General features: G+C 38.1%; 1 protein-coding gene across 2 annotated transcripts in view; it reads right to left on the bottom strand.

Moving 5' to 3' along the window:
* Positions 1 to 23,428, bottom strand: part of HMCN2 (hemicentin 2) — a 2,554,053-nt gene that overhangs the window by 1,900,273 nt on the left and 630,352 nt on the right. For both annotated transcript variants that reach the window (XM_044058392.1, XM_044058391.1), the window contains exon 16: positions 5,671 to 5,865. In XM_044058392.1, coding sequence (XP_043914327.1) covers positions 5,671 to 5,865 — 195 coding nt within the window. The remainder of the gene's footprint in view (positions 1 to 5,670; positions 5,866 to 23,428) is intronic.

Here is a 23,428-nt window from a genome sequence, read left to right as displayed (position 1 = left end):
ACTGTGGTAGATATAAGCAATGCTTTCTTTTCAATACCTATACATCCTGATAGTCAATATTAGTTTGCATTTACATTTCAGGGTAAAAGGTATACATATACTCGACTACCACAGGGATATTGTGAGAGCCCAATAATATTTGCACAAAAAATGGCTAGCAACCTGGCAGGGTCTACCCCACCAGAAAGTAGTCAAATTTTACTTTATGTAAATGACATCTTGCTAACAGCACCCAGCAGCAGTGCAGGGTGAATACAGTAGCATTGTTAAAATTTTTATTAATACAAGGACACAAAGTAAACAAAAGTAAGTTACAACTTTGGGAAAAAAAAACACAGGTTAAATACCTGGGATATATGATATTCAATAAAAATAAAATACTAGATAAGGGGAAAAAAAAAAGGGAAAAAACAGCAATTTTGCAAGCACCCAAACCAACAACTAAAAAAGAAATAATGTCTTTTCTTAGGTACAACTAATTTTTGTTGGAACTGGGTACCAAATTATTTTACAATGGAAAACAAAAGCAGAAATGGCTTTCTGCAGGTTGAAGCAGTTAATAGCTTCTTCATTAGTTTTAAGACTTCCAAGTTATCACAAACGTTTTTTTTTTTAGACCATAGATTGTAAGCAATGGTACATAACATCAGTATTAAAGCAACAACATGGGGATAAGCAATGCCCCATAGCTTACTATTCATCACAGTTAGACCCAGTGGTGCAATCTTTGCCTCACTGTGTACAAGCAGTAGTTGCAGCAGCAATGGCAGTACAGGCTTCAGCCTCAATGGTGTTATTCCACCCTCTCACATTGAAAATGCCTCATGCAGTTGCAATAATTCTGCCACAAAAAAAAGTTGCATACCTTTCTCCTGCTAGACATCTTTCATGTATGACCATACTGCTGAGTCAACCTCATATAAACAGTTAGCTTTACCTAGACAAGATCTTACAAATATGCCCTTGGATAATGCTGAGGTGACATATTACGTGAATGGCTCATGCAGAAGGGGTCCTACAGGAAAAACTCTGGTGGGGTATGCAGTAGTTACAGACACTAAAAATTTAAAAGCACAAACTTTGCCACACAACTTGTATGCTCAAGCAGCAGAACTGGTAATTTTGACAGGAGCATGTATTTTAGTAAAAGGCAAAAAAAGTAAACATATATACTGATAATCAGTATGCTTTTTCTACAGTGCATGTGTTTGCACAATAATAAAGAAAATAGAGGGATGATTACATCCAGTGAAAAACCTATTAATCATGCGCAATTTATTTTGGAGCTATTAGAATCTATTCAGTTGCCTACCAAAGTAGCTATTTGTAAATGTGTAGCTCATACAAAACAACAGGATAAGATTTCAAAAGGTAATGCACGAGCTGATGCAGCTGCAAAGCAAGCAGCCTCAGACTCAAAAACTTTTTTTTTTAATGAAAAATTACAGCCCTTTGAGATTTTAGATTTAGACATGTTAAAAACAATGCAAATGCTTACTACAACAGCAGAAAAACAAAACTGGGTAAAACGAGGTGCAATTTTTAAGAATGGACTGTACATTTCCAAAGGAAAAAAAACAATATTACCGTCTAATTTATTTAGAAATGCAGCTTTGTTGAGCCATGGGCAGAGCCATGTCTCAACAGGGGGGATGGTACAGTTAGTAAATAAAATATTCCAAACATATGGATACATAAATTATACAATAAAATTTTGTGCAGCTTGTCATACTTGTAACAAGCACCATGCACAAGGAGCATTTAAAAACAAGCAAGGGAGTTTCCCTACACCACCATATCCATTCCATACTATTTGTATGGACTTCATAGAGTTGAATAAATGTGAAGGAAAGAAATACTGTTTAGTGATCATAGATATGTTTTCAAAATGGGTAGAAGCTTTTCCAACCAGGAATCCGAATGCAGCAACAGTGGCAAAGGCCCTAGTAAAGGAAATAATTCCTAGATTTGGCATACCGGAAAGAATCTATAGTGGCAATGGGACATATTTTGTCAATCAGACAATTCAACAACTTGGGAGATGATTATGGGTTTTCCTTAAGGAATCACTGTGCTTACCACCCACAGTCAGCAGGACTGGTGGAGAGGTACAATGGGATTTTAAAAAAACAAGTTAAGAAAGTTAATGAGTGAGACTCAGAAGAATTGGATTTGCTGTTTACCTCTAGCATTGCTGAGCATGAAAACAGTAACAAATGTAAAGGGTTTGATCCCCTTTAAAGTAGTATTTGGAAGGGCATATTATGTGCCTCAGTAAAAGCCCTCATGCCTGCAGAGCTGGAGGCTGACGGTTCACTAGCTAATTATATAAAGAAACTGTTATAAATAAATCTGTTTTGCAGTTTAACTCTTTTTCAGACAAAAGAACTTTCAGCTGAATAAAAATTTTGTGACTGATACACAAGGGCAAAATGGCCAAGAGTAAGCAGTGCAAAAACGCAAAGCAACCCAAGAACTATAGCATAATTATTTTAACTGTGCATTTGTTAACTATAAGTGTGACAATTTTTCTCTTATTGTGGTTTTTCCCTGCACTCAACCACACAAGTGAAAGTGAAAAGACGTGATGAACTGTTTATAGACTGGCATCCAAACTTTAACACGTACCTGGCCATGAAGCAAGTGTATACAGAAACTATGCACATTTCAAATTGCTGAGTTTGTACAGCTATACCAACAACATATAATAGACTTTAAGGTCCTCTGTCCCTCTGGGGATAAAATGAGACTTTGGAAAGTTTTTTATACAGAAACTGTGAGATCACAGGACAAAATTGCTTTATTTATACCTGTTCACACAAAAAGGAGTTGTATGTCTCTACAAAAGTAATACCCTCCAGGTGGGCTGGAGTAATGGTAATATAACAATGTCTTATAAATGTTACATTAAAGTCAAAAGTGGGGGTACTGTTTGTAATACTAACCATGATTCATATCTGAGTTCAATGAAAACTACATTAAATGCAGTATGTGACAATCCAGTCTTAACTAAGCAATTGTCTATTAAGAATAAAAAAATGTTTCATGCAGGGATAACACGTATCAGTACCAAAGTAATGATTTTATTTGTGGAAAAAAGGCATATAAATGGTTACCTGAGAATTGGTCCGGCAGTTGTTTTTTGGGTTATCTGGTTTTAGCAATAAGACATACTGCAGAATTACCTTTGGGTAAAATACAAAACGTAAGGAAAACAGCTCGAGAATCTGAAGGTCCAGTGAAAAAAAAAAAAACCTGTGAATCCAGTTGGTAAAATCGAAGCTGGTTGAAAAGGCCATAATTCAGTGAAAGACAAAAGTAAATTGACTCATATGAACTTGGGCAACAGTGTTATATCCAGGGCAGAAATACCACCAGCCTATGGAGCAGTCAAATCGATCTGGGAGCTGAGGAAGCTGTCAAAAAGTCATGAGCAATGCAACTTTTTCCACCCTAAAATTGGTGACTAATGAACTGAATGCAATAAAAACTGTTGTGCTACAAAATCGAATGGCTCTTTACTTCACCCTAGCGGCAAGAGGTGGTACACGAAGAAAAATGCTGTGCGTACATTCCAGACAACCAACATGAAATCAATGACCACCTAGAGGTAATTCAGCAAGTATCAGCAATGACTAAACCAGGCCCAAACCCACTGACAAACTTTTTCCAGAATCTGTTTGGGGGGGGTGGGGTTCCATCCTATTAAACATTTAATTGCTATTTGTGTGGGTATACTCCTAATAGGAACATGTGTTTACTGTGAAATTCCCTGCATGAAAAGATTAATCAAAAATTTGTTGATATATCTGCTACTGAAACTTTTTACCAAAGTGTTGAAATTAAAAGATTAATTTCAAATGATGCTTTTTCTGAAATATAAAACCAATGACTAACTTAACTGAAAGTCCTTGAAAGGAAAAGGCTGAGGAATGAAATAATATTGTTTATGTTCCAAATAAAATAAAATGCATTAACAGGAGGGAGAATGTTAGAAAAATCTATACATGCTGCTTAGAAAATATATTTACAATGTATGCTGCTTAGAAAATATATTTACAATGTATGCTGCTTAGAAAATACATTTACAATGTATGCTGCTTGGGAAAATGTGTATTTAAACATTCAAACACATATAAGTTGTGTGGTCAAATATATAGAGAAATGTGTGCTTTAGTTAGGAATAAATGTACTTAAATCCATAATAGAGAACAAAGTTTGAAAAGTAGTATATAATGCATTTAATTCTGTCTTACTAGAATAATAGTAGAAATAAACCTGCATATTATTGCTTGAAGCACAAGCTGCAGTGTAATCAGAAATTTGACCTTGGCAGCGTGCAAGCAGAGCCTGGCTCATGTCTTTCAAGTAAAGATTATTTTGCAAAGTTAGAAAATAATAAATCTGTTCGCATGTGTATCTTCTTTCCTGCTTCCACCAGGAGAATAGCCTTGTGCGCACTATCTCTGATAGTGCGCAGCTGGGGAACCAGAAAGACAAAGAGAGGCATTAAAGAAGACATACATTTATTGTATTCGAACTAATCTGAGAGCCTTGAATTGGCTACATCCTCAGGAGGTCATCGTGACTGACCAGGTGCTTGCAAGGCTGTAACATTCTCATGGGAAAAAGACTTTTTGAAAAACACAATGTCAGCACTTTTTTATGAGTTACTATGATGTAAAGACCCTGTCACTGACCACGTCAGTGAGGTGGGCAAAACTGATAATGACATATATAAAAATGGTGTCTTCTGTCAATAAAGCAGTCAAAATTCTATACAACTTTGTGTATGGTTTTTTGCCTCCTAATGTACATTAGAGTATTAAAGTTATAAATGCCTGAGTTCTCCTGCATTATTGTTTGTTATTGATTGACATTGTTTTTGAATAACTCAATGATTTTTACAGTCTGACTCTAACAAATTTATTTAACAATGGAATATTCTATATTCTTTACAGCAAACTGCAAGTTAATGAATGCCTTTGTGTTATACAATTTTATACACTCTAATACTAATTACTAATATGAGAAAATCAGAACAAGTTAGCACTCAAGGCTTTATAAAAAATCTTTACAGCAGCAATTAACATGAAAATTGCACTTCTGTGCACATATGTTTTTCTGTAGACCTTTACTTGCAATTATTGAGATAGTCCTCTGCTTCTGTCAGTGGCATTTTGGTTTAAAGCACATCATAAATGAGAGAATTACTTTTTAAGGTGTAAAAAGCAAGCCACAAATAAGCAGTCACACACAGGTACTGCTTTCAAATGTATGTTCACAGCCATGTGTATGTAACAACAAAAAATGTGTAAAGTTAGGCTGCAAAACACACACTAATCTGGATCTTTAAAATTGTATTCTGAAACAATACCATAGGACAGCTCACTCAAGGCAGTGCAGTTTAAAATTACAAAGATTTCAGTTGGAAAATTTTGAGTGATAAGTTTGAAAACTCCAAATTACATAATGAAATGCATGCATGTAAGAAACCAATGAATTTCAGATCCATCTCTTACTCTCTTTATATAGCCATGTATCAACTTGCAGTTTAACAGCCTATAAAACAGCAATTTCTAATGAGATATATTAGTTTTATAGATAGTGTTCATTTTGTGACTTGGAAACATACATAAGTTTAATGGCACACAGACTATGTGCACTTACTTTTTATGAACAAGTTGTCTGACTGCAGTTGTTTCGCTGAACTCAGGGATCCATCACTGGAAAAAACAGGCTTTCCGTCTTGTTTGTGCCATGTGATCTTTGGTGGTGGGAGTCCATCAGCAGCACACGTTAGTGCAATACTACCACCAATATCTACAGAGACGTCTGATGGCACCTTAGAGAATGCAGGAGCCCCTATAAAAGAAAACAAATAAAAATGTTTCCATTATTTAATTATTGTATTGGGTAAAAATGGACTATGGATTGACAAAAAGTTAAATTAAAAAGGTGATACCCATGTATATAATAAAAGATTCTGGGGCTCATACGTTTATTGCAGCATTAGAACATGCTCTCCTGACAAAGTGAGTAAGTTAACTGTGAGTTGGCTATGCTCTAAGACATATTGCGGCATTCACCAAAATTGTGCAACAGCAGTGCGAAACGCCACCAGTCCAGATATAACTGTTACACCTACTGAGGCCTTACACGTTGCAGGTCTATTACAGTTTGTAGAATAGATGTGCATAAATGTAGAAAAAGTTCACTGGCAGATTCTTTCTCATCCCGGAATATGAGGTGGTGCAGTGCCACACCATGCAGATACCACCACAGCACCTGCCTGAGCCTTTACGGCGGCAGGTCATGTTACAGAAATGGCACCCAACTCAACAGCCACAAATGAGTAATATGTTGTAAGATCTTTGCACCTCACCATGGATGTTTGTAGGGGGAGTCCTTTAGCTGGATGTAGGCACTGTGGTTATTTACAGGCTGGTCTTGTGAGCTCTGAAAAGAATACAAATCACCAGTTCAGGCAGTGGAAGTCTACAGGCAAAAACTCCCTAAGAACTAGCCCATAGCTTTGTTCAGTTTAGCAAGAACCAATATTGGGTTTTACATACTGGGTTTTACATATTGGGTTTTACATACTGGGTTTTACATACTGGGTTTTAAATATTGGGTTTTACATACTGGGTTTACATATTGGGTTTTACATATTGGGTTTACATATTGGGTTTTACATACTGGGGTTTACATACTGGGGTTTACATACTGGGGTTTACATATTGGGTTTTACATACTGGGTTTTACATACTGGGTTTACATACTGGGTTTTACATACTGGGTTTTACATACTGGGTTTTACATACTGGGTTTTACATACTGGGTTTACATACTGGGTTTTACATACTGGGTTTATATACTGGGTTTTACATACTGGGTTTACATATTGCCATCTATTACTGCAGTCTGTGATGGGGAGAATGACATACCATCGACGGCTCTCTGCCTTGAAGCAGCAGTACTAAAAAGTTATGAAAATAGCATTCAAGGCCAAAATTCCCTGCACCAGTGGAAATCAGCTAGCCTTCCAGACAAGCCTCAGATATTCTCCAGATGTGATGATCTTATTGAAGGAGCTTAAACAGAAGTGCAGCACCATTTTTAAACCTTCAAATGAACTGCTAAACAGCGTATGTTGGGTCTTTTAATATTATAAGTCAGTGTCTCATGGTCAGGAAACTGCTGCACAGTGGTACATGTTTAACAATATGAGATATTTTCTTTCGTCACAAACAAAGTTGTATCAATAAGGAAAAGCTTGTCCTGTGGTTCCCCGATTCTTTATTGACTACTCCATGTAATAATGTTTCTGTGTACAATGTTATTATTGGATAAAGTTATTATATAGCATTAAGCAGGGTCCACACAGTAGTGTTTTGGGATATGACATTTTTAAACAGCCTTACAATTTTTAGACAGGACTGATGTAAATCTGACAATATACTTAATACTTCCAGATATTTAAATAATTGCATTTTGTGCATTTAACCCGCAAAAAAATTGCTTTGAAATGAACACTTATGCAAACCTTAAGCATATTATCATGTGTATATTTAAGGCCAGTACTGCACTTGAATATTAGAATAATATAAACAAATACTTCTGTGCTTTAAATTCCACATAAAAGGAAAACATGCCTTTTAACCCCTTTGTCTCTGCACTATTATCTGCTACCTTTTTGTGTACTATTATCTTGAGTGTTCAGCCTGCTAGCTTCACTACATGCACAGCAGGGGAATTTATGCTTTAAGGCATGACCCCCACGTCTGTCAGCAAAAATACTCATCTCAGCTTTCTTGTTGCCAAGTACTTGCTCTTTGCCAGGGAGACTAGTATTATTACAGGGATGACTACAGCACCACCTTGGCAGCAAAAATCACTACAAGAAATCAGTAACCCCCGATAAGAAGCTGATCAAGAGAGCACTTTTACACTTCTTCCTGAATACTATTTTTACGTAGGAGTAACACTAACCCCTGTCAGGGGGAGCACTGGTTTCTGTGCTGCCTTTTTAAAGCTGCCATAAACTGCATTCTATGCACAGAAATCATACAGCTGGAAAGTAAGATAAAATACAAGCAGACACACCAGTTCTAGAACACAAGTTCTTCCTAAAAATCACATCTACAAAGTACCAAAAGTATTTATACAGTCGGCTGGGAAATGGACATTGAGATGGATTGCTGTATGAGACATCTTTAAGCTTTGGGGTAACACAAGGATGTGCCCTACAAGAGACAGGGCAGACAGAAATATTACAAGTGCAAGGTGATAGGATGACAGACATCTGTAAAGGTGCACTTCCTAAAATTTGTTTCTTGATTTCCAAAATATGTCCATGCAACAAACTGAAAGCCATTCCAGTATCTATTGCATTACAGTCTAAGGCAGCATGTGAACTTCCCAGATAAGTCATCAAAAGTGCTACAGGAATAAAGTGCATAATTTGTGACCTCAAGATGAAGTCTTGCAAATTACTAGTAGTAGGCCTGTGGCTTTCTGCAAACTGTCAAATTTTTATTGAGGCCATATGGATAGCAATGGCCTTTAAATAGCATACTCAGTAACTTCCAAGATGAATACATTGTAAATTACATGAGGCATTTTACTAACAAGGGTCATTAATGATAATATGTGAATACTGTGCAGTTTCAACAGTATTTCCAGAATAATCAATAATAAAAATCCAGTGCAGAGGATTCTTTTTATAAATAGTCCTCCCATCTATATTGATATGTCCACCTTATTTTTTAAGATCGTAAGCTCTACAGCTTGAACATTTGTCCGTCCCTCCAACTTCTCCCACCCTCCACTCATTCAGATGGGGCCATCTTGATGAGCTGAGGAAAGAAAGTGGACTGCAACTGTTGGAGGCAGACTATCCTGACCTCCAAAGCCCAGTACTACCTGCTTGACAGGGCGTTCTTGCTAGGGTGGGTGGAAAGTGAAGGTGGACAACATTTGTGAGAGGAAGAAAGATTTCAGGTTGCAAGCAACATAATGTATGCTGCTCTGTGACAGTTTTTTTCCCTATATTAAGCCCGACCTTCTCTAATATGGTGCGCCAACATGGTGCAAAAGCACTGTACGGACTCCCATCCCCATCATATTGATGATATGTCCCTCTTGCTGCCTGCCGCAGCACATGTCATTACTAGAATTACATGGCTCTGGGAGCACAAGCAGAACTCTGGTGCCTCAGCCATGGCCATCAGCATGCCTCAACATCCTACTCCTTAGAAGAAGTGAGCAAAGTAAACCTCATCACTTCTTTCTTTCCCCCATGCCAACTCCAACAGGTGACTGAGCCATTTGTCGAACTTGGGTTGGACTATGGTCAGAGCTTAATCCATCTGCACCAATGGAACTCATACCTAAGTCCCTCTCTCCCTGTCTTGCTCTCAATCTCCATTTGTAAGAGTGAGTCAGTGAGTGTGTGTACACACGCCCACACAAGTGTGTGTGTGTGTGTGTGTGTGTGTGTGTGTGTGTGTGTGTGTGTATGTATACATATATATATACATATATATATATATATATATATATATACATACAAGTGAGTGCATGCATGTGTGTATGCATGCATTTGCACTTATATACATGTGTGTGTCGGTGTGTGTGTGTGGGCATGTGTGTGTATCCCTTAGTTCTAAAACCTTAGAACACCTTTTAAAGGGGGTGGTATGTACAAAGTGACCCCCCTGTCTTGATGGAAGAGTAAGAAGGCTTCTCTACATATTAAAGTCTGAAGCTCAGAGATTCCTCTAGCAGTAACATCCACCAAAATAGCATCTTAAATAAATAAAAAAAAACTGTAAGGGAGCAGAAGCATCAGTTCAAAAGGTGACAATCACTTTCTCTATAACATAGCTAAACTCTCATAGTGAAGCAATCTCTCTTCCTAGAAGTCTAAGGTGCAAGATCCCCTTGATAAACTGCTTAACTGGAAGTACAAAGGTGAATCCATGGAAAGCAGACTGAAATAGAACACTCACTTTGACTTATACATAAGATAATCCGTTTTTATACAGGTCTGGCAAATATTCCTGGACCACTGCCACTTTAACCTTGTTCCAAAGGGGGATTCTTTACCAATTAGCCAGGTAAGATTTTCTTGTGTTGGCTTTCCTAGACTCCCTCATAATCTTTAACATGTCCTCAAAATTCATATGCATACCTGCAATTCCGTACCTGCCAAGCTATGGTCTACTGGGCAGGAACTGAAAAGGCAAAGACGGCTAAACTGCACGCTTGAGTAACATTCCAGTAACAGCACATCCAAAAGCCCAGCAACAGCTAAATGAGACACCAAGCAATAATCCAGAAAAGCTTAAATGTACCTCTGAAACTTCATGTTCACATTAAACTTTTTTCAGTGTTTTAAATGCAGTTTTTATGTAACACTGTTACTGAAAATGATCCATTTAAAAGACTGAAATACCTTTAATATGAATGTCAGATGTCATTAAAGCGTTTCCAGATTATTATTGTGTGTATCTTTTTGATGTTGCTGGTATTTTGGATGTGCTGAAATCATCCAAGCTGTCAGCCTTAAAGTGGCCATTTTGGTGTATAGGAGGAACCCTTTGTTTTGATTTTGAAGGTCCACATGCTGAAACAACACCTTCCATTTTTCCTCTGCTAGGCTGTATAGGGGAGATAACCAGTGTTTCTTTGGCCAAAAGGGAACCAATGAAATAACCTTTGGCCTTTCACCCTTGATTTTTAGGAGTGCTCTGGGGATCAAGGCTACAATGGGGAAAGAATAAAGAAAAAGTCAACTCATGAAGAACACATCTATCTTCTAGATTTTTGCATTGCTGTTCTGCAGAACTGCCTCAATTGCCTGTTTTAATGGAATACAAACAGGTCTACTTCTGGTCAAACTCTGCTCTGGTCTAGAAAGACATGCATGCTCAGACCTCATTCAAGAGAGTCTATCTGAGATCTGTTCAGTTTGTCTGCTAACACATTTTGTTGTAAGAGGATGTAGGCTGCTGTCAGAATTTTGCCTACCCCCAAGCTTGCATAGCAAGCCTGCACAGGAGGTACAAATTTGTCCCTCTTCATTTGTTTACATACATACCAAATCACTGTGGTATTGTCTATCATAATCTGGGGAATTCCCTCCCTGATCATGTTGCTGAAAGCCTATCAACTCTTTTACAATTGCATGTTTTTTTACTTCATTTGTCAATCCCATATTTCCTGAACTTCTAGAGGGGTAACATGGGTCCCCCTACCTAAATCAGATGAGTCTGAGTGAGGGTCATAATGAGCCGGAACTGAAAATCAAACCTTCATTGCATTCACACTGTGTTGTTCATTATGAGATCTGCATTCTGATGGAAATGGGATTTTGGCCTCCAAGGACTGGGTATGCTGGCACCACTTGTTTCTTGGGTACCTCTGTAGCTTCCTTATGCACAGATGAGCCAAATGTACCATTACAATGCAAGGTGCCATTAAACCTACCACTCTGATGAACTCCCATGTTAATATTCATTCCTGTTTCAAAATTGTCTGGAAATATATAGTCAGGTAAAAGACTTTGTCCGATAGAAGGAAAGCTCTGTGATGGATGGTATCTAGGTGACCTCCAGTATCTCAATGCTCTTCCCAATGTTTCTTGTCAGAATGTGTTTTTTTGGCAGGAAGTTCATAAAGGCCCTGGTAGATGCTATGACAGCTGGGAAACGAGCTTAAGATGCATCTTTTCACTGTGAACTCCAGTACAGATTCTTCTCTTAAATACTATCCATGGGGTAAAACTGATACAATGAGAACCAGTGGCCATATTGTGCTCTGAGCCAAGGCAAAACATGCAGGAGAATTTGTTTCACACAAGCAATACATTTATTTACCCTGACAAAAGTTTCAGCATCATAATCCTTCATGTGGTAGTTATTTGGCTTCTGGAAAATGACCAGCCATTACACTGACAATGCTAGAAACCACTCACCCATTGATGGTGCACACATCAGGAAAGATATGAAGATGGTGCCACCCAGCAAACCTCTCATACCACATATGACACTGCATTGTTGTGGGATAGTGTCCACTGAGACCCAGGAAGTAAGGTAGAGTTTTGGAAGTCAGGTAAACAAAGCTACCCACAGGCAGGAATCCTAAAGTGAGAACTGCAATTGTGAATGCTACAGTGAAAACACACACACTTGACACTAAGAGACCGCCACAACCAAAATAACGGACTAGTTGGGGCACGCAATCCTCATCTGTCATTACTACCTGTATTTCTATGGATATTTTCCAGAATGATAGACAATTATAATAGGGAACATGCAATGGGTTACAACTGGTGACTCAGATAAAAAAGTTCTATAATCTGGCAAGTACATAATGACATGTTATGCTTTCCATTACTATCTGCAAACTTCTGTCTCATTGGGGTTAATGGCCAACATTCTCCTCTAAACACCCAGCATGCACTATAATGTCCTTAGTTATTTGCTGAAGTGCAAAGTTCATATCTTTTTCAGTATGTGGGTGTGAAAATCACATTTTCTTTATGCATATACTACTGATAAAGCTACCCCCACTAATAGGTAAAAAGGGGTCTCTCCAAACCGCTGATTTCAGGACAACACTCAACAGTAAGTTAGACAGGTAACACTCATGAGACCACTCAGTTTAGCTGGAGAGTAAAAGTCCAGCTGTGTGAGTATACTCATCACAACTGCAAATGCCCAAATAGAAGGATCACTTCTACATTATCATTCTTTATTCATGGGACTTAGCCATATGAAGCCGCGGTGGTGCAGCGGTAGCATTGTCGCCTCACAGCAAGAGGTTCTCCCGTTGGATTCTCGGCTGGAGCACCTTCTGTGTGGAGTCTACATGTCCTCCCCGCAGTCGAGTGGCATTCGAAAGACATGCGTGAATGGGTGTGCCTTCATTGAATGTTGGGCATCAGGCTGGCACCTCGGCACAATAAAAATCTACTGCCAATCATTAGCGAACCAGAGTTCCACTGTGGCGACCCCTAACCGGGAAAAGACGAAAGAAAAACAACAACATTAATGGGAGGTAGCCAAAGATGGCCATCTAATGCTCCAGCATGATTTTCAGCCCTATTGGACATCCCTTAACCAGAGCTAAATTTCTCTCTCTGTCCAGGATATTAGTGTGGCATTCATATAAAAGAGAGGGAAGCTTAGACCATATTGAGTTCTTCTTTGGCTAAAAATGCCAATGGCTCATGTGTCTTGGATAAGGTAGAGAATTACTGGTAGTAGTTTATGTTCTAGGTCAGCCTTGACTAATGTGTGGGACCCATCTCTTTAGCCTCTAGAAATATACTGTGGGCATCTGAAGATACCCTTTAAGCCCTGAGACAATGTTATATTGGATCAGGATAATACCTGGCTGAAGTTCCTTTGTTTCTGTGGAAAAAGATGGAGTGGAAAGGCAACAGGGTCCCTTTTTTCTGAAGATGACCATATTGAGAATGCCAAAGAGTGAAAACGAAATATTAAAAAAGGGAATCTTTAGACTTGCACCCCAAACAGTAAGAGAAGAGAGTCCCCTGAAGTCCACTCCTTCTTTAGCTCATGTATGAAAAGTCCCATCAAGGGGAAGGTATATGGTAGACTATACTGCACCACTGATTCTTCATTAATGGACATTTACTGTTTCTGCACAGCACAATACTCAGTGGTAAGAATGCTACCTCACAGTTCTACAATACAAGGTTCAGTTCTGATCTCCTTCCACTGTCTGTCTGGTACTTTTCATCTTCTCTTTATGTCTGAAAGGGTTTTTCATTCAGCAAGTATGTTTTAGCACTCTCTCTCTCCCCTTCTTCTCTCTGTATGTGTATAAAGGCAGTCAAAATGATACAGACACACACACACACATATATATATATATATATATATATATATATATATATGTGTGTGTGTGTGTGTGTGTGTGTGTGTGCATATAAATACACACACACATACACAGTAACATCTTGTGTAATGGTAAATGCATTTAAATGCATCTTGTGCCTTTAAATTTTCACAATTTAATTGGTTGTATTTGATAGAATAATGACAGATTAATTGCGTATTTGTAGTGTATAAAAAGCCTATAACTTGAAAAACAAACAGATTAAAACAGGTTAGAAGATTATAAAACAAATTCTCCTGGGTGGAGTTTTACACTGAAAACTGATTAAAAATCATGATTCAGATACAGCCACTAGTTTATTAGCTGTGCAAAATCAAGTGAGTTACTTTATATTTCATCCATTAAATAAACTTACATTTTAATGTATATATATTAAATAATGCAGAGTAATTTATGTGGTCAAAAACTATTTTATCAAAGAGAAAAAGTTCATCAAAACTGAACTGATTACACATTGCCAACTTTTCTGTGAGATGTCAGTGCAATGTGAAGTGAGGATCTTGCCCTTTTCGCACTGCAGTGCAATCTGTGAGTTGGCATACATATATTTCAGGGGGGTACAAAATGTTTATTATGTTTAGGCTTTATTTTAGACATGTCACGTTTTGATCACTTAAGATCAATGTTTTAACATACAGCCATTTAAATTTTCAAGTATATGACATATACTCATATAAAAATCTAACTTGGGTGGTTGCTGAGATATTGTAAGTTGTTTACAAAATATATTACAAATGTAATTGTTACTGTGTTTACTGTGACTTATAAAATTCTGTTTACAACTTAGAACCTAAAGAATACTACCACTATAAAATAGTTTGTGCTAAAGGGTTTGCCATTTATACTTCTTTCATAACCCCTATAGTTCCACAGATATGAACATTTGTTTGAAATGTGAGGACATAATTTGATTTCTGTCAAAAGGTTTAGGCCCCGCCCACTGGAAGTTACAGTGTAAACTTCCTGAGCGCCACTGGAGTGAATGAGTTAAAGAACAAAAGCACTTACCTATACTTGGTTGTTACGTGTGTATTTTTTTCAAGCAGCTGTTCGCACACTGCTTGGAGGATTTTGTTTTTTAGTTTTCTTGCGACTGCCTAGTATGCTGGATTGGTTTGTTTTTTGCTTCCCATTACCTGGCTGCAGGCATTTTGTTTTAAAGGCTACAGTCCATATTCTTTGCTTTTGGGCATTCTCCCATACATAAAGCATCCTACTCACCCATTCTACCAGATATTCCACTCCGCTCCAAATACAGCTCTGACCTACTAAATATTACTACTTATACCTATTTAGTTTATCTGCTGAGAGCTTTCCCAGTGGAGCAATCACACTACATTACAGATGACCCTCCGCCCCGACCAGCTTGACTCCACTGCCTGACTTCAAGCCCTCTGGAAGGTCTGTGAGTCTCAAACAGATCATCTGTGTTGTGGTGGAGAGTAGCAGGACTGTGTTGAATTTGGAAGCAGAACAGTTGGAGAGGTAGCACCCATTGTCCGAGCATGGTATTACATTCCTACAACTGGTGAAGCTTTTGAAGGGTGGTGAGATCTGTAGCCAATGTGAATTCTCTGCCTAACAGATAGTACCAAAGCTGTCCTCAGGCCCAATTTGCAGCCATACATTCCCTCTTAATTGTGGAGTTTCTGGTCTTAGTTTTATTCACCTTTCTGCTGAGATAGCAGACTGGATGTTCTTCATCTACAAGTCTGTGGGTAAGAATTGCCCCTAACCCAATCTCTGAAGCAACTATATAAACAATAAATGGTTGGAAAAATTCAAGGAACACCAAAACTAGTTTGGCACAAACACTTTGTCGGAGCCACTGAAATGCTACACCAGTCTCTTGTGTCCATGTGACTTGTTCTAGTATTTTTGCCTTTGCCTCTCCCAATTATGCATCCAAGGTATCTTACCCCTGGTCATTCCAACTCTAGATTTTGGAGCACTGATCGCAAACCTAGCCTACCCTATGCAATAAAATACTGCCTAAACCTTGGCAAGGTGAAAGTACCAGTCTTTTGGGTGAATGACTGCATCATTTACATAAGTTATGGCATATGACAGGTGAGGCCTCAACACCCACTGCATCAACCTCTGGAATGTCGTTAGGGTGCCATGGAAATTGAAGGGGTAGATGGCACCCCAGATTTGACAATAGAAAATGCAGTCTTTTTCTCTGGCCTCCTTAGTTAAGGAAATCTGCCAATATCCCTTCATCAACTCCAGAATAGTAAAAAAAACCTAGCTTTTCCAAGCTTTTCCACCAACTTGTCCTCCTTGTGCATAAGCCATAATTCAAACATCAAGATCCTATTGAGTTTTCGGAAGTTGTCATAAAAATCAGACAGTCCAATAAGACTATGCTACCAACTAGTCGACTGTTAAATTCCTCCAGTTTGTTAGCATTTACTTTACCTGTTTTTGTTCTGCTTTTTTCTGGGCTACAGGAATTCTATAAAGGGACTGCGGTGGTGGTGCTGCGGTAGCATTGTCGCCTCACAGTAAGACATTGTCCTGTTCGATTCTCAGCTAGAGTGTCTTCTGTGTGGAGACATGCATGAATGGGCGTACCTTCGTTGAAGGTTGTGTGTCAGGGCTGGCAACTCGGCACGTAAAAATCTACTGCCAATCATTAGCGGACCGGAGTTCCGCTGTGGCGACCCCTAACCGGGAAAAGCCGAAAGACACAACAACTTAAGTGAACGTTTTTTTCCAAGACTTGTTTCTACATGGTATTTAATAAGAATTATTCTTCACAGTAATCCTGAGAAAATGTATTTGCTTCTCAGAAGAAACTGTTGGACTTCTTGCTTCTGCTATTTCTACAAAGGTGTCATCCAGCACCACTTTCAGTGTGTACATCATCTTGTTCACAGTCGTTAACCTCAGATACTGCACTCACTATATTTACTTGTGCCTCTAAGGACCTAATTCACTTATATGGTAAACTGTTCAGTACGACTCTTCCCTGTTTGTTTCACCTTATAGTTTACCTCATTTACCTGCTCATAAATGCCAGTGGTCAGTTAGCAGGAGCTGCAAAACATTCAGAAGAAAAAAAGACTTTTGTTATGTAGACTAGTAGTCCAGTGAATGAAGGCATCTGCAATAACAGTACTAATTAGTGCAGCTGATCTATACATGCATTCAGGATAACTAATGTACTGTAATCAGGAAACCATTTAGTAATCCAAGACTCGTTAATGCAAGTCCTGGACATATCTCTCAATCTCTTTGAGCAAGAAATCTGGACAAAGCAAGAAATAAAAGTGGGACAAAGGCCCAAAAATAGGGACAATTTTTAAATATTGCTCTTACAAACTTAGAAAGTTGATAGAATAACAGGTTTTGCATTTGCATGAATTTTTGTGAAGGGTATGAAGTCTGAAATTCAAATATCTGTCATTATTTTCTAACTTCATTCTTAAAGATTTGCCCCTAGTTCACCAGAAAACCACAATTTTATGAAAAATGGACCAAAATATGAAGCAAAATTATGTACAGTTGAGAGGTATGGCCCTGGAATCCAAGACTGAATGACCAAATGTGGACTCACATGTACTAAGCCTAAAACTGATGCTTCTTTGAATAGTCCCTTTGCTCTAAGTGTTGGCATGTAGAAGTTTGTAGGTGTGAGGGGGTGCTTGCCCACTAGCAAAAAACAATTTTAAAAGAGAAGAACATCTATGTTTGATATTCACTTTTCTCCTGTATTTTTAGACTTTTTCTTTGTGATTCATGCTGATATTGAATTGCAGTAAAGTCATATCAATGCATTGGATAACTGTCATATCTGAATGTTTGTCAGTAAATAAATGAAACATTAAGTCACACTTTTTATTTAGCTGTTTTTGTTTAGTTCTCCAGTTTACATGGAAATAAAACACAAGCACCTTTTTTGCTGAAGAATTTAAAATTAGTGAGTCAAGCAAATCCAAGCTTCAGCATACATCAGCTGTGGCTAATATAAATCTTGGTACCCAGCTGTGCAGTCCCTACAATGCATTTTACCTTAACCCAAACATCTGTAATTATAGGTGCTTTCTAGTGTTAATATGAATGACTTTTCGGTACTTAAACATGACCCAGCTATTAGCTTTATTTCCTTTTTTGTCTTATTAAAAAAGATGTGCTGAAAAAAACATAAAAGCCTTTGACACAGTTTTTGAAAAAACACAGCAAAGACCTTGTCAGCCCTAACTAACTCACATCCTTCTTGAAAGGTGACCCTTGGGAATTTGTTATAATTAACTCCAAAGTCTTTGTACTTCAGGACAAGTGTAACTTCCTAACTACAATAATCATAGTGGAGGATTATATGATTTAGTCAGTAATTCAGTTTACATTACTGTGCAACCATTGTCATACAATTGTCTGACCAGTAGTCACTCTCCTTTCTAATCCATTTTATGAAAACATTTATTTCCATGTGAAAACAGCCTGAAAAAAAAAAAAAAAAAAAAAAAAAAAAAAAAAAAAAAAATCGCTGAATTTTGTTTTACATGTTACTAGAGGCACTAAATGCAGTAACACTGCAATATTCTGCAATTGCTGTTCTTAGGTGATATCAGCTATAGGATACATACAATCTTTGTGTGGGATAAAATCACACATCCTGACTGCAAGCAGGCAGCTATGGTCCCATTCATGAACAGAACTGTTTAATCACCAAGCAATTTGTTGAAGACTATTCAGTTGAGACTGACTGATTGAACAGTGCCTCAACAATAATTTTAGACTTTTTCCTCTTCTGTACTGTTTTTACAAGTTTGGTAACCTCAAAGTTAGACAGTTATGAGATACAGGGGGCATAGCTCCCTATTTATGGGAATCCAGGATGCTTTGCTCCCTACTGAAAATCTGAAGCAACTGTTTTTGTGCTTATGATCGAACATTCCTAACAGGACTGCGTTATACATGTTAGTCAGTGATCAGGTGAGTAATACATAAACTGCTAACCAGGCAAAAAGGAGTTTCTTTTTGTCAACTCTCAATCACTTTCAAAATCTATGACAGCAGTCAAATGAACCAACAAACTTTGTATTGTCTTAGCACATTTCTCCCTGGTGCCCAACCTTTGCTTCTTTTATGTATTGCAAAAACACGCACAAAAAAAGGCAAAAAGTCATCTAGGTTTACAGTATTCATCCATTTACTGAGTAATATATTACCTGCAAGAAATATACAGCCTGATGCATTGGCCTTTACACAAGTGCTTCATCAGTAAATACATGGCATTAATGTACAGCTTCCATATTAAGCTTTGGTTCTGCATTTTAGTTTGCCTTTTCAGGAAGGAGAACATTTTTTGTAATTATTTATTGCTCTAAAGTTGTGTAAGTTACAAGGAGGATTTCCCTTGATAATGCATTCATCATACTTTATTTTCATCAAAATTAACAACTGAAAACTCAGCATGTCCCACAGCACAAAAAAAAAACATCTGGAAAGATAACACGATGTTTGATTTGAGAATGAAGAGCTGAATTAGAAGTTGCTTACAGGAAACTTGTTTTCATACTAAGTCTTATATGCATTTTAATTTCATATACAGTGATGGTTATTTGAAAGTGTTACAGTATGAAACATCAATTGAGGCCTATCTATACTGTGGATGACATACAGAAAAACTAAATAGTAAGTTAATTCAGAAAGTGATAATACACTCCTGTAATAAATATGGTTAAAAATACACATTACCAACAAACTAAAATAGCAGACCTACCTCACCCAGTTTCCTAACTATAACCTCATTCCTTCCCTCCATCCACTCTTCTAAGAAGAGCGACTTGTTTATAAAGTGCAGACTCAGGACCATGGGCCCATTCTGGGGGAAATGGGCATTGGCAGGAAAAGCTATGTAGACTGCAGATGAATAAGTGCAGTCCCATGGTGGCTTAACCTCTGTTTCTGTGACACTTTCTTACTGTTTCCTAATTGATTTAGCATGCGGCGATAGTCTGGATAGAAAAAATGAATCAAATATAGTTTACAGCCTGTGTGTGCCCTTTTCTTTTCCAGATAATCACTCTTTCTTCTGCCAGAAGGATTTTCACTTAACTCTGCTGAAAACAGTGCATTGAAATCTTCATTCAATCTGAGCCTTACTGTTACAAACTTTAATTTATGGCATTACATACATACAGCTTCAGCATGAGACACAGTTTATGATATACTGGGCAGAAAGTATCAGTATTTTGGAGTGAGTCTCTATTGCTCGAAGGTAACTCAGAGCGTAACATGAATGAATGCATTCATTTTTTTCATCCATTTATAACCTGCTAGGCATTGAGTGCTTTTTTCTGCAATCCCTTGAGAACTTCATTAACACAGTATGCATGTCACTTAAGGTACTTAAACCCACATCTAGAGGATAAAGTAGAAGCTTTTAAACCTTAGACTTCTTCTCTGAACTGCACATTACAGAACTGCCAACAAAAATCATAGCATTGTTCCATGAAGAATGCAACTCCCCTTTACCTATAAAATAGGCTGCTTCAAAAAATGTGCCCCTCTAATTTAAATGCCATGCCATCTTCAATGTGCTCCTATAAACCCAACTTCTCCATCAGTGATTTCAATAGTTTTATATCTAAGACTTAAAGAAGAAACATAAAAAAGCACAGTTTTTCAGTATGCAGTTACAGGAAGAGTTGAAGAGAATCTTCATGGGCTACAATTCAGGAGTAAAAAAGTCCATAAAATGGAAAGAAAGAACATGTTACTCTAGAAAGAAATTACTGCAACATTGAACAATAAGAGTAATGCGGGAACATTCAATAGTGCAGTTGATTCACAGCACAACAGATAGGTTTCTATGTCAGTTCTGCTTTAAAAGAAGTCTGAAATATTTTAAATTTCAGTTGCACAGACTAGGAGTAGCAACCTCCCAACTGTAGGAGTTCAGAGTAGGTAAATGTTGTGATAGTAATATATAACATACAAAGATGACACAAAATACAGTTGTGTTATGAAATCAGTGCAAATGTAGATGTTTGAATGGGTTCACTACTGCTGTAGTGATTACACTTTGAGACTTCTGTCACAGAATGTCTGACATTCAGCCTGCTGTCTAGAGCTTTTCACCCTTCTCCATCACGGTGGGGCAGACACTCCCCAACCTTGGCAACAGTACATCTGTGGTTAAGGAGAACATTCATCCAGACAGTATTTAGCTATTTCTTGCCACTGACAGCTTCAGATGCCTACGTTGAGACTACACCACAAGATGCCCAGGAGTTATATGCCCCCAAGAATGGCAACCCAGCCATAAATGCCCCTAAAGCTCCACCTCCAGATAGAAGGTCAGCCTGAGGAGAGGAGAACCTTACAGGAGTAAAAGACAGGGAAGATAAACAGGTGACTGTGTACTCACATCAAACTCAATATGGCTACAAGAAAGAAACAAAGGGGCAGAGGATCGTAATTATTACTGCAAGTGTGAGCATACTGAAGAGTCTAGAATCATGATTAAGTTCCTAACACAACTTTCCTCATATGGTTCATGGTTCTTATCCATTTTTCCTTTGTTAGCCAGGTTAGTCCCACTAGGCTGGTAGTTTCTTTTTAATGGACACCCAAGGCAGTATTTCTACTAATTGGAGAAATTCATCCAGGCCACCAAAGAACTTCCCCTAATCTTTTCTATAGGTGCCGTGGGATCTTGGTTTAAAGTCTCATTTGAAGGCCAACACACTCAGGAGTGCATCAACCCCCCCAATGCTGCACTGCAGTGTCAGCAATTCAGTCACAAGAAATAGGAAAAGAAACCACAGCCATCCACCCTATCAGTGATATACTAAAGTACTTGAAGACTTCTAATGCTTATGAACTATCTGGTCTGGTCAGCTGGTCCTGAGAATATGCGGCTAGCACATGACACAGTAGAATAGCTGTTTGAATTCTTATACTAACTCTATAAGTCATTTGCATGTTATAATGCTTGTCGAAGATATGGAAGCTATGGACAGATGACAGATGACCAAGGAGCTGCTTCTAAAATGGCATGAGTGCTGACCCTCCTAAAGAAGGCAGTAGTGGCTGCCACAACAGTTGTGGAGTGGGATCTTACACACCCCAGTGCAATCTCACCATATAAAGAGTAGCAGGACATTCAATGAGATGCAGTGAGCTAGTATTTAGGGATGGTCTGTTTAGAGAAAAACACACCCTCCCTGCCCATTGCAAAGGCTACGAGTAACTGGTCTGATTTTCTTTCTGATTTAGTCCTTTCAAGGTAAAATGTCAGTTACCTGTACACACCCAGTGTGTACAATATACACTTTCTTTCCTTTAGGAGCAGTAGAATACAGGGAAGCTAACACCTTGACAGACTCATGTCACCACTTCGGATATGAAGGTGGGACTGGTGAGGAGTGTTACACTGTCCTTGTGGAAGATGAGAATGAGTTGTTTGTACCGGAGGGTCTGCAGGTCTGATATTCTTCAGGCAGGCAGATGTAATGACCATTACAAAGGGGGCTTTCCAGGTCAAGTTCTTGAGAGGTGCAACAGTTGCTGGCTTAGAAAGGGTTAATGTTGTCTCTTCTGTAACATATTTGAGTTCCCAGATGAAGACATTACCCTCTTTGGAAATCACACTTGCAAAACAACCCTCAGGGATTGCTTTACTGGTAACTGAAGGAAAATGTAAATTTTAATAGATGTCAAGATTGCTACAGGAATCCATTTTGAGTGAATCTCTCCTTTGATTTTATATATTAAAAAGCTAGCCAAGTGTTTTGTGACAAGCTGAAAATAATTTAGCTAAATGTAACACATCGTGGTATTTACAAAGCTAGTTGAGATGTCTTATGGTTAACAGAAGGCTAGGTGTAGACTTGTTTTTTTTTCCTTTTTGCATTTCAGATAGAAGCAAAAGAATCATAAGAACATAACAAGCGAGAAAAATAGGGTATTTCTTTCTGGCCATTTCAGCTGTATCTGTAATAATAAAAGGAGTAGTACATTGAAAAGTCATAGTAGAAGCACAAAAAAAGTTTAATAGCATGAATATAGCTAGCCTATGTTACCATTGTTATTCTGCTCTGAATCTAAGAATTCTGAGAAGCCTGCTATATGTTATTACTGCTGAAATGCCTGGGACAATAAATTGTATTAACTATTGAAATGATTCTCTGTGAATTCTTATTGTAACAGGGAATAAAAGGGGTGTCATCAGTACACAGGAAGCTAGCCACCTAAAGATACTGAGGAATTCTCTAGCAAAAAAATTGTTGCAACTAGCAATCTTGTTGAAATACTATGTTGGGAACAGGATCTTGTTCAGACATAGGAAAGTTTTTTGCTTGCTCTAGTCCAGAAGAGCTCCATAGAAAGCAAACTGCCTTCTTGGCTGTTAACTGAGACTTTTGGATGTTCAAGTACTGTTCTATGTCCTGATCATAGTGACCTTTAGAGGCTTTTTGATCTATTACAGGGAAGGGGCCTGAATGACACAATCATGCAAGTGACGACGATAACTGGGAAC

This window comes from Protopterus annectens, chromosome 16.part0 (assembly GCF_019279795.1).
Source record: "Protopterus annectens isolate FY-2018-M chromosome 16.part0, PAN1.0, whole genome shotgun sequence".
NCBI classification, from domain to species: Eukaryota; Metazoa; Chordata; order Ceratodontiformes; family Protopteridae; genus Protopterus; species Protopterus annectens.
The sequence above is the reverse complement of the archived record's forward strand: the minus strand, read 5'-3'. Positions and strand labels throughout refer to the sequence as shown.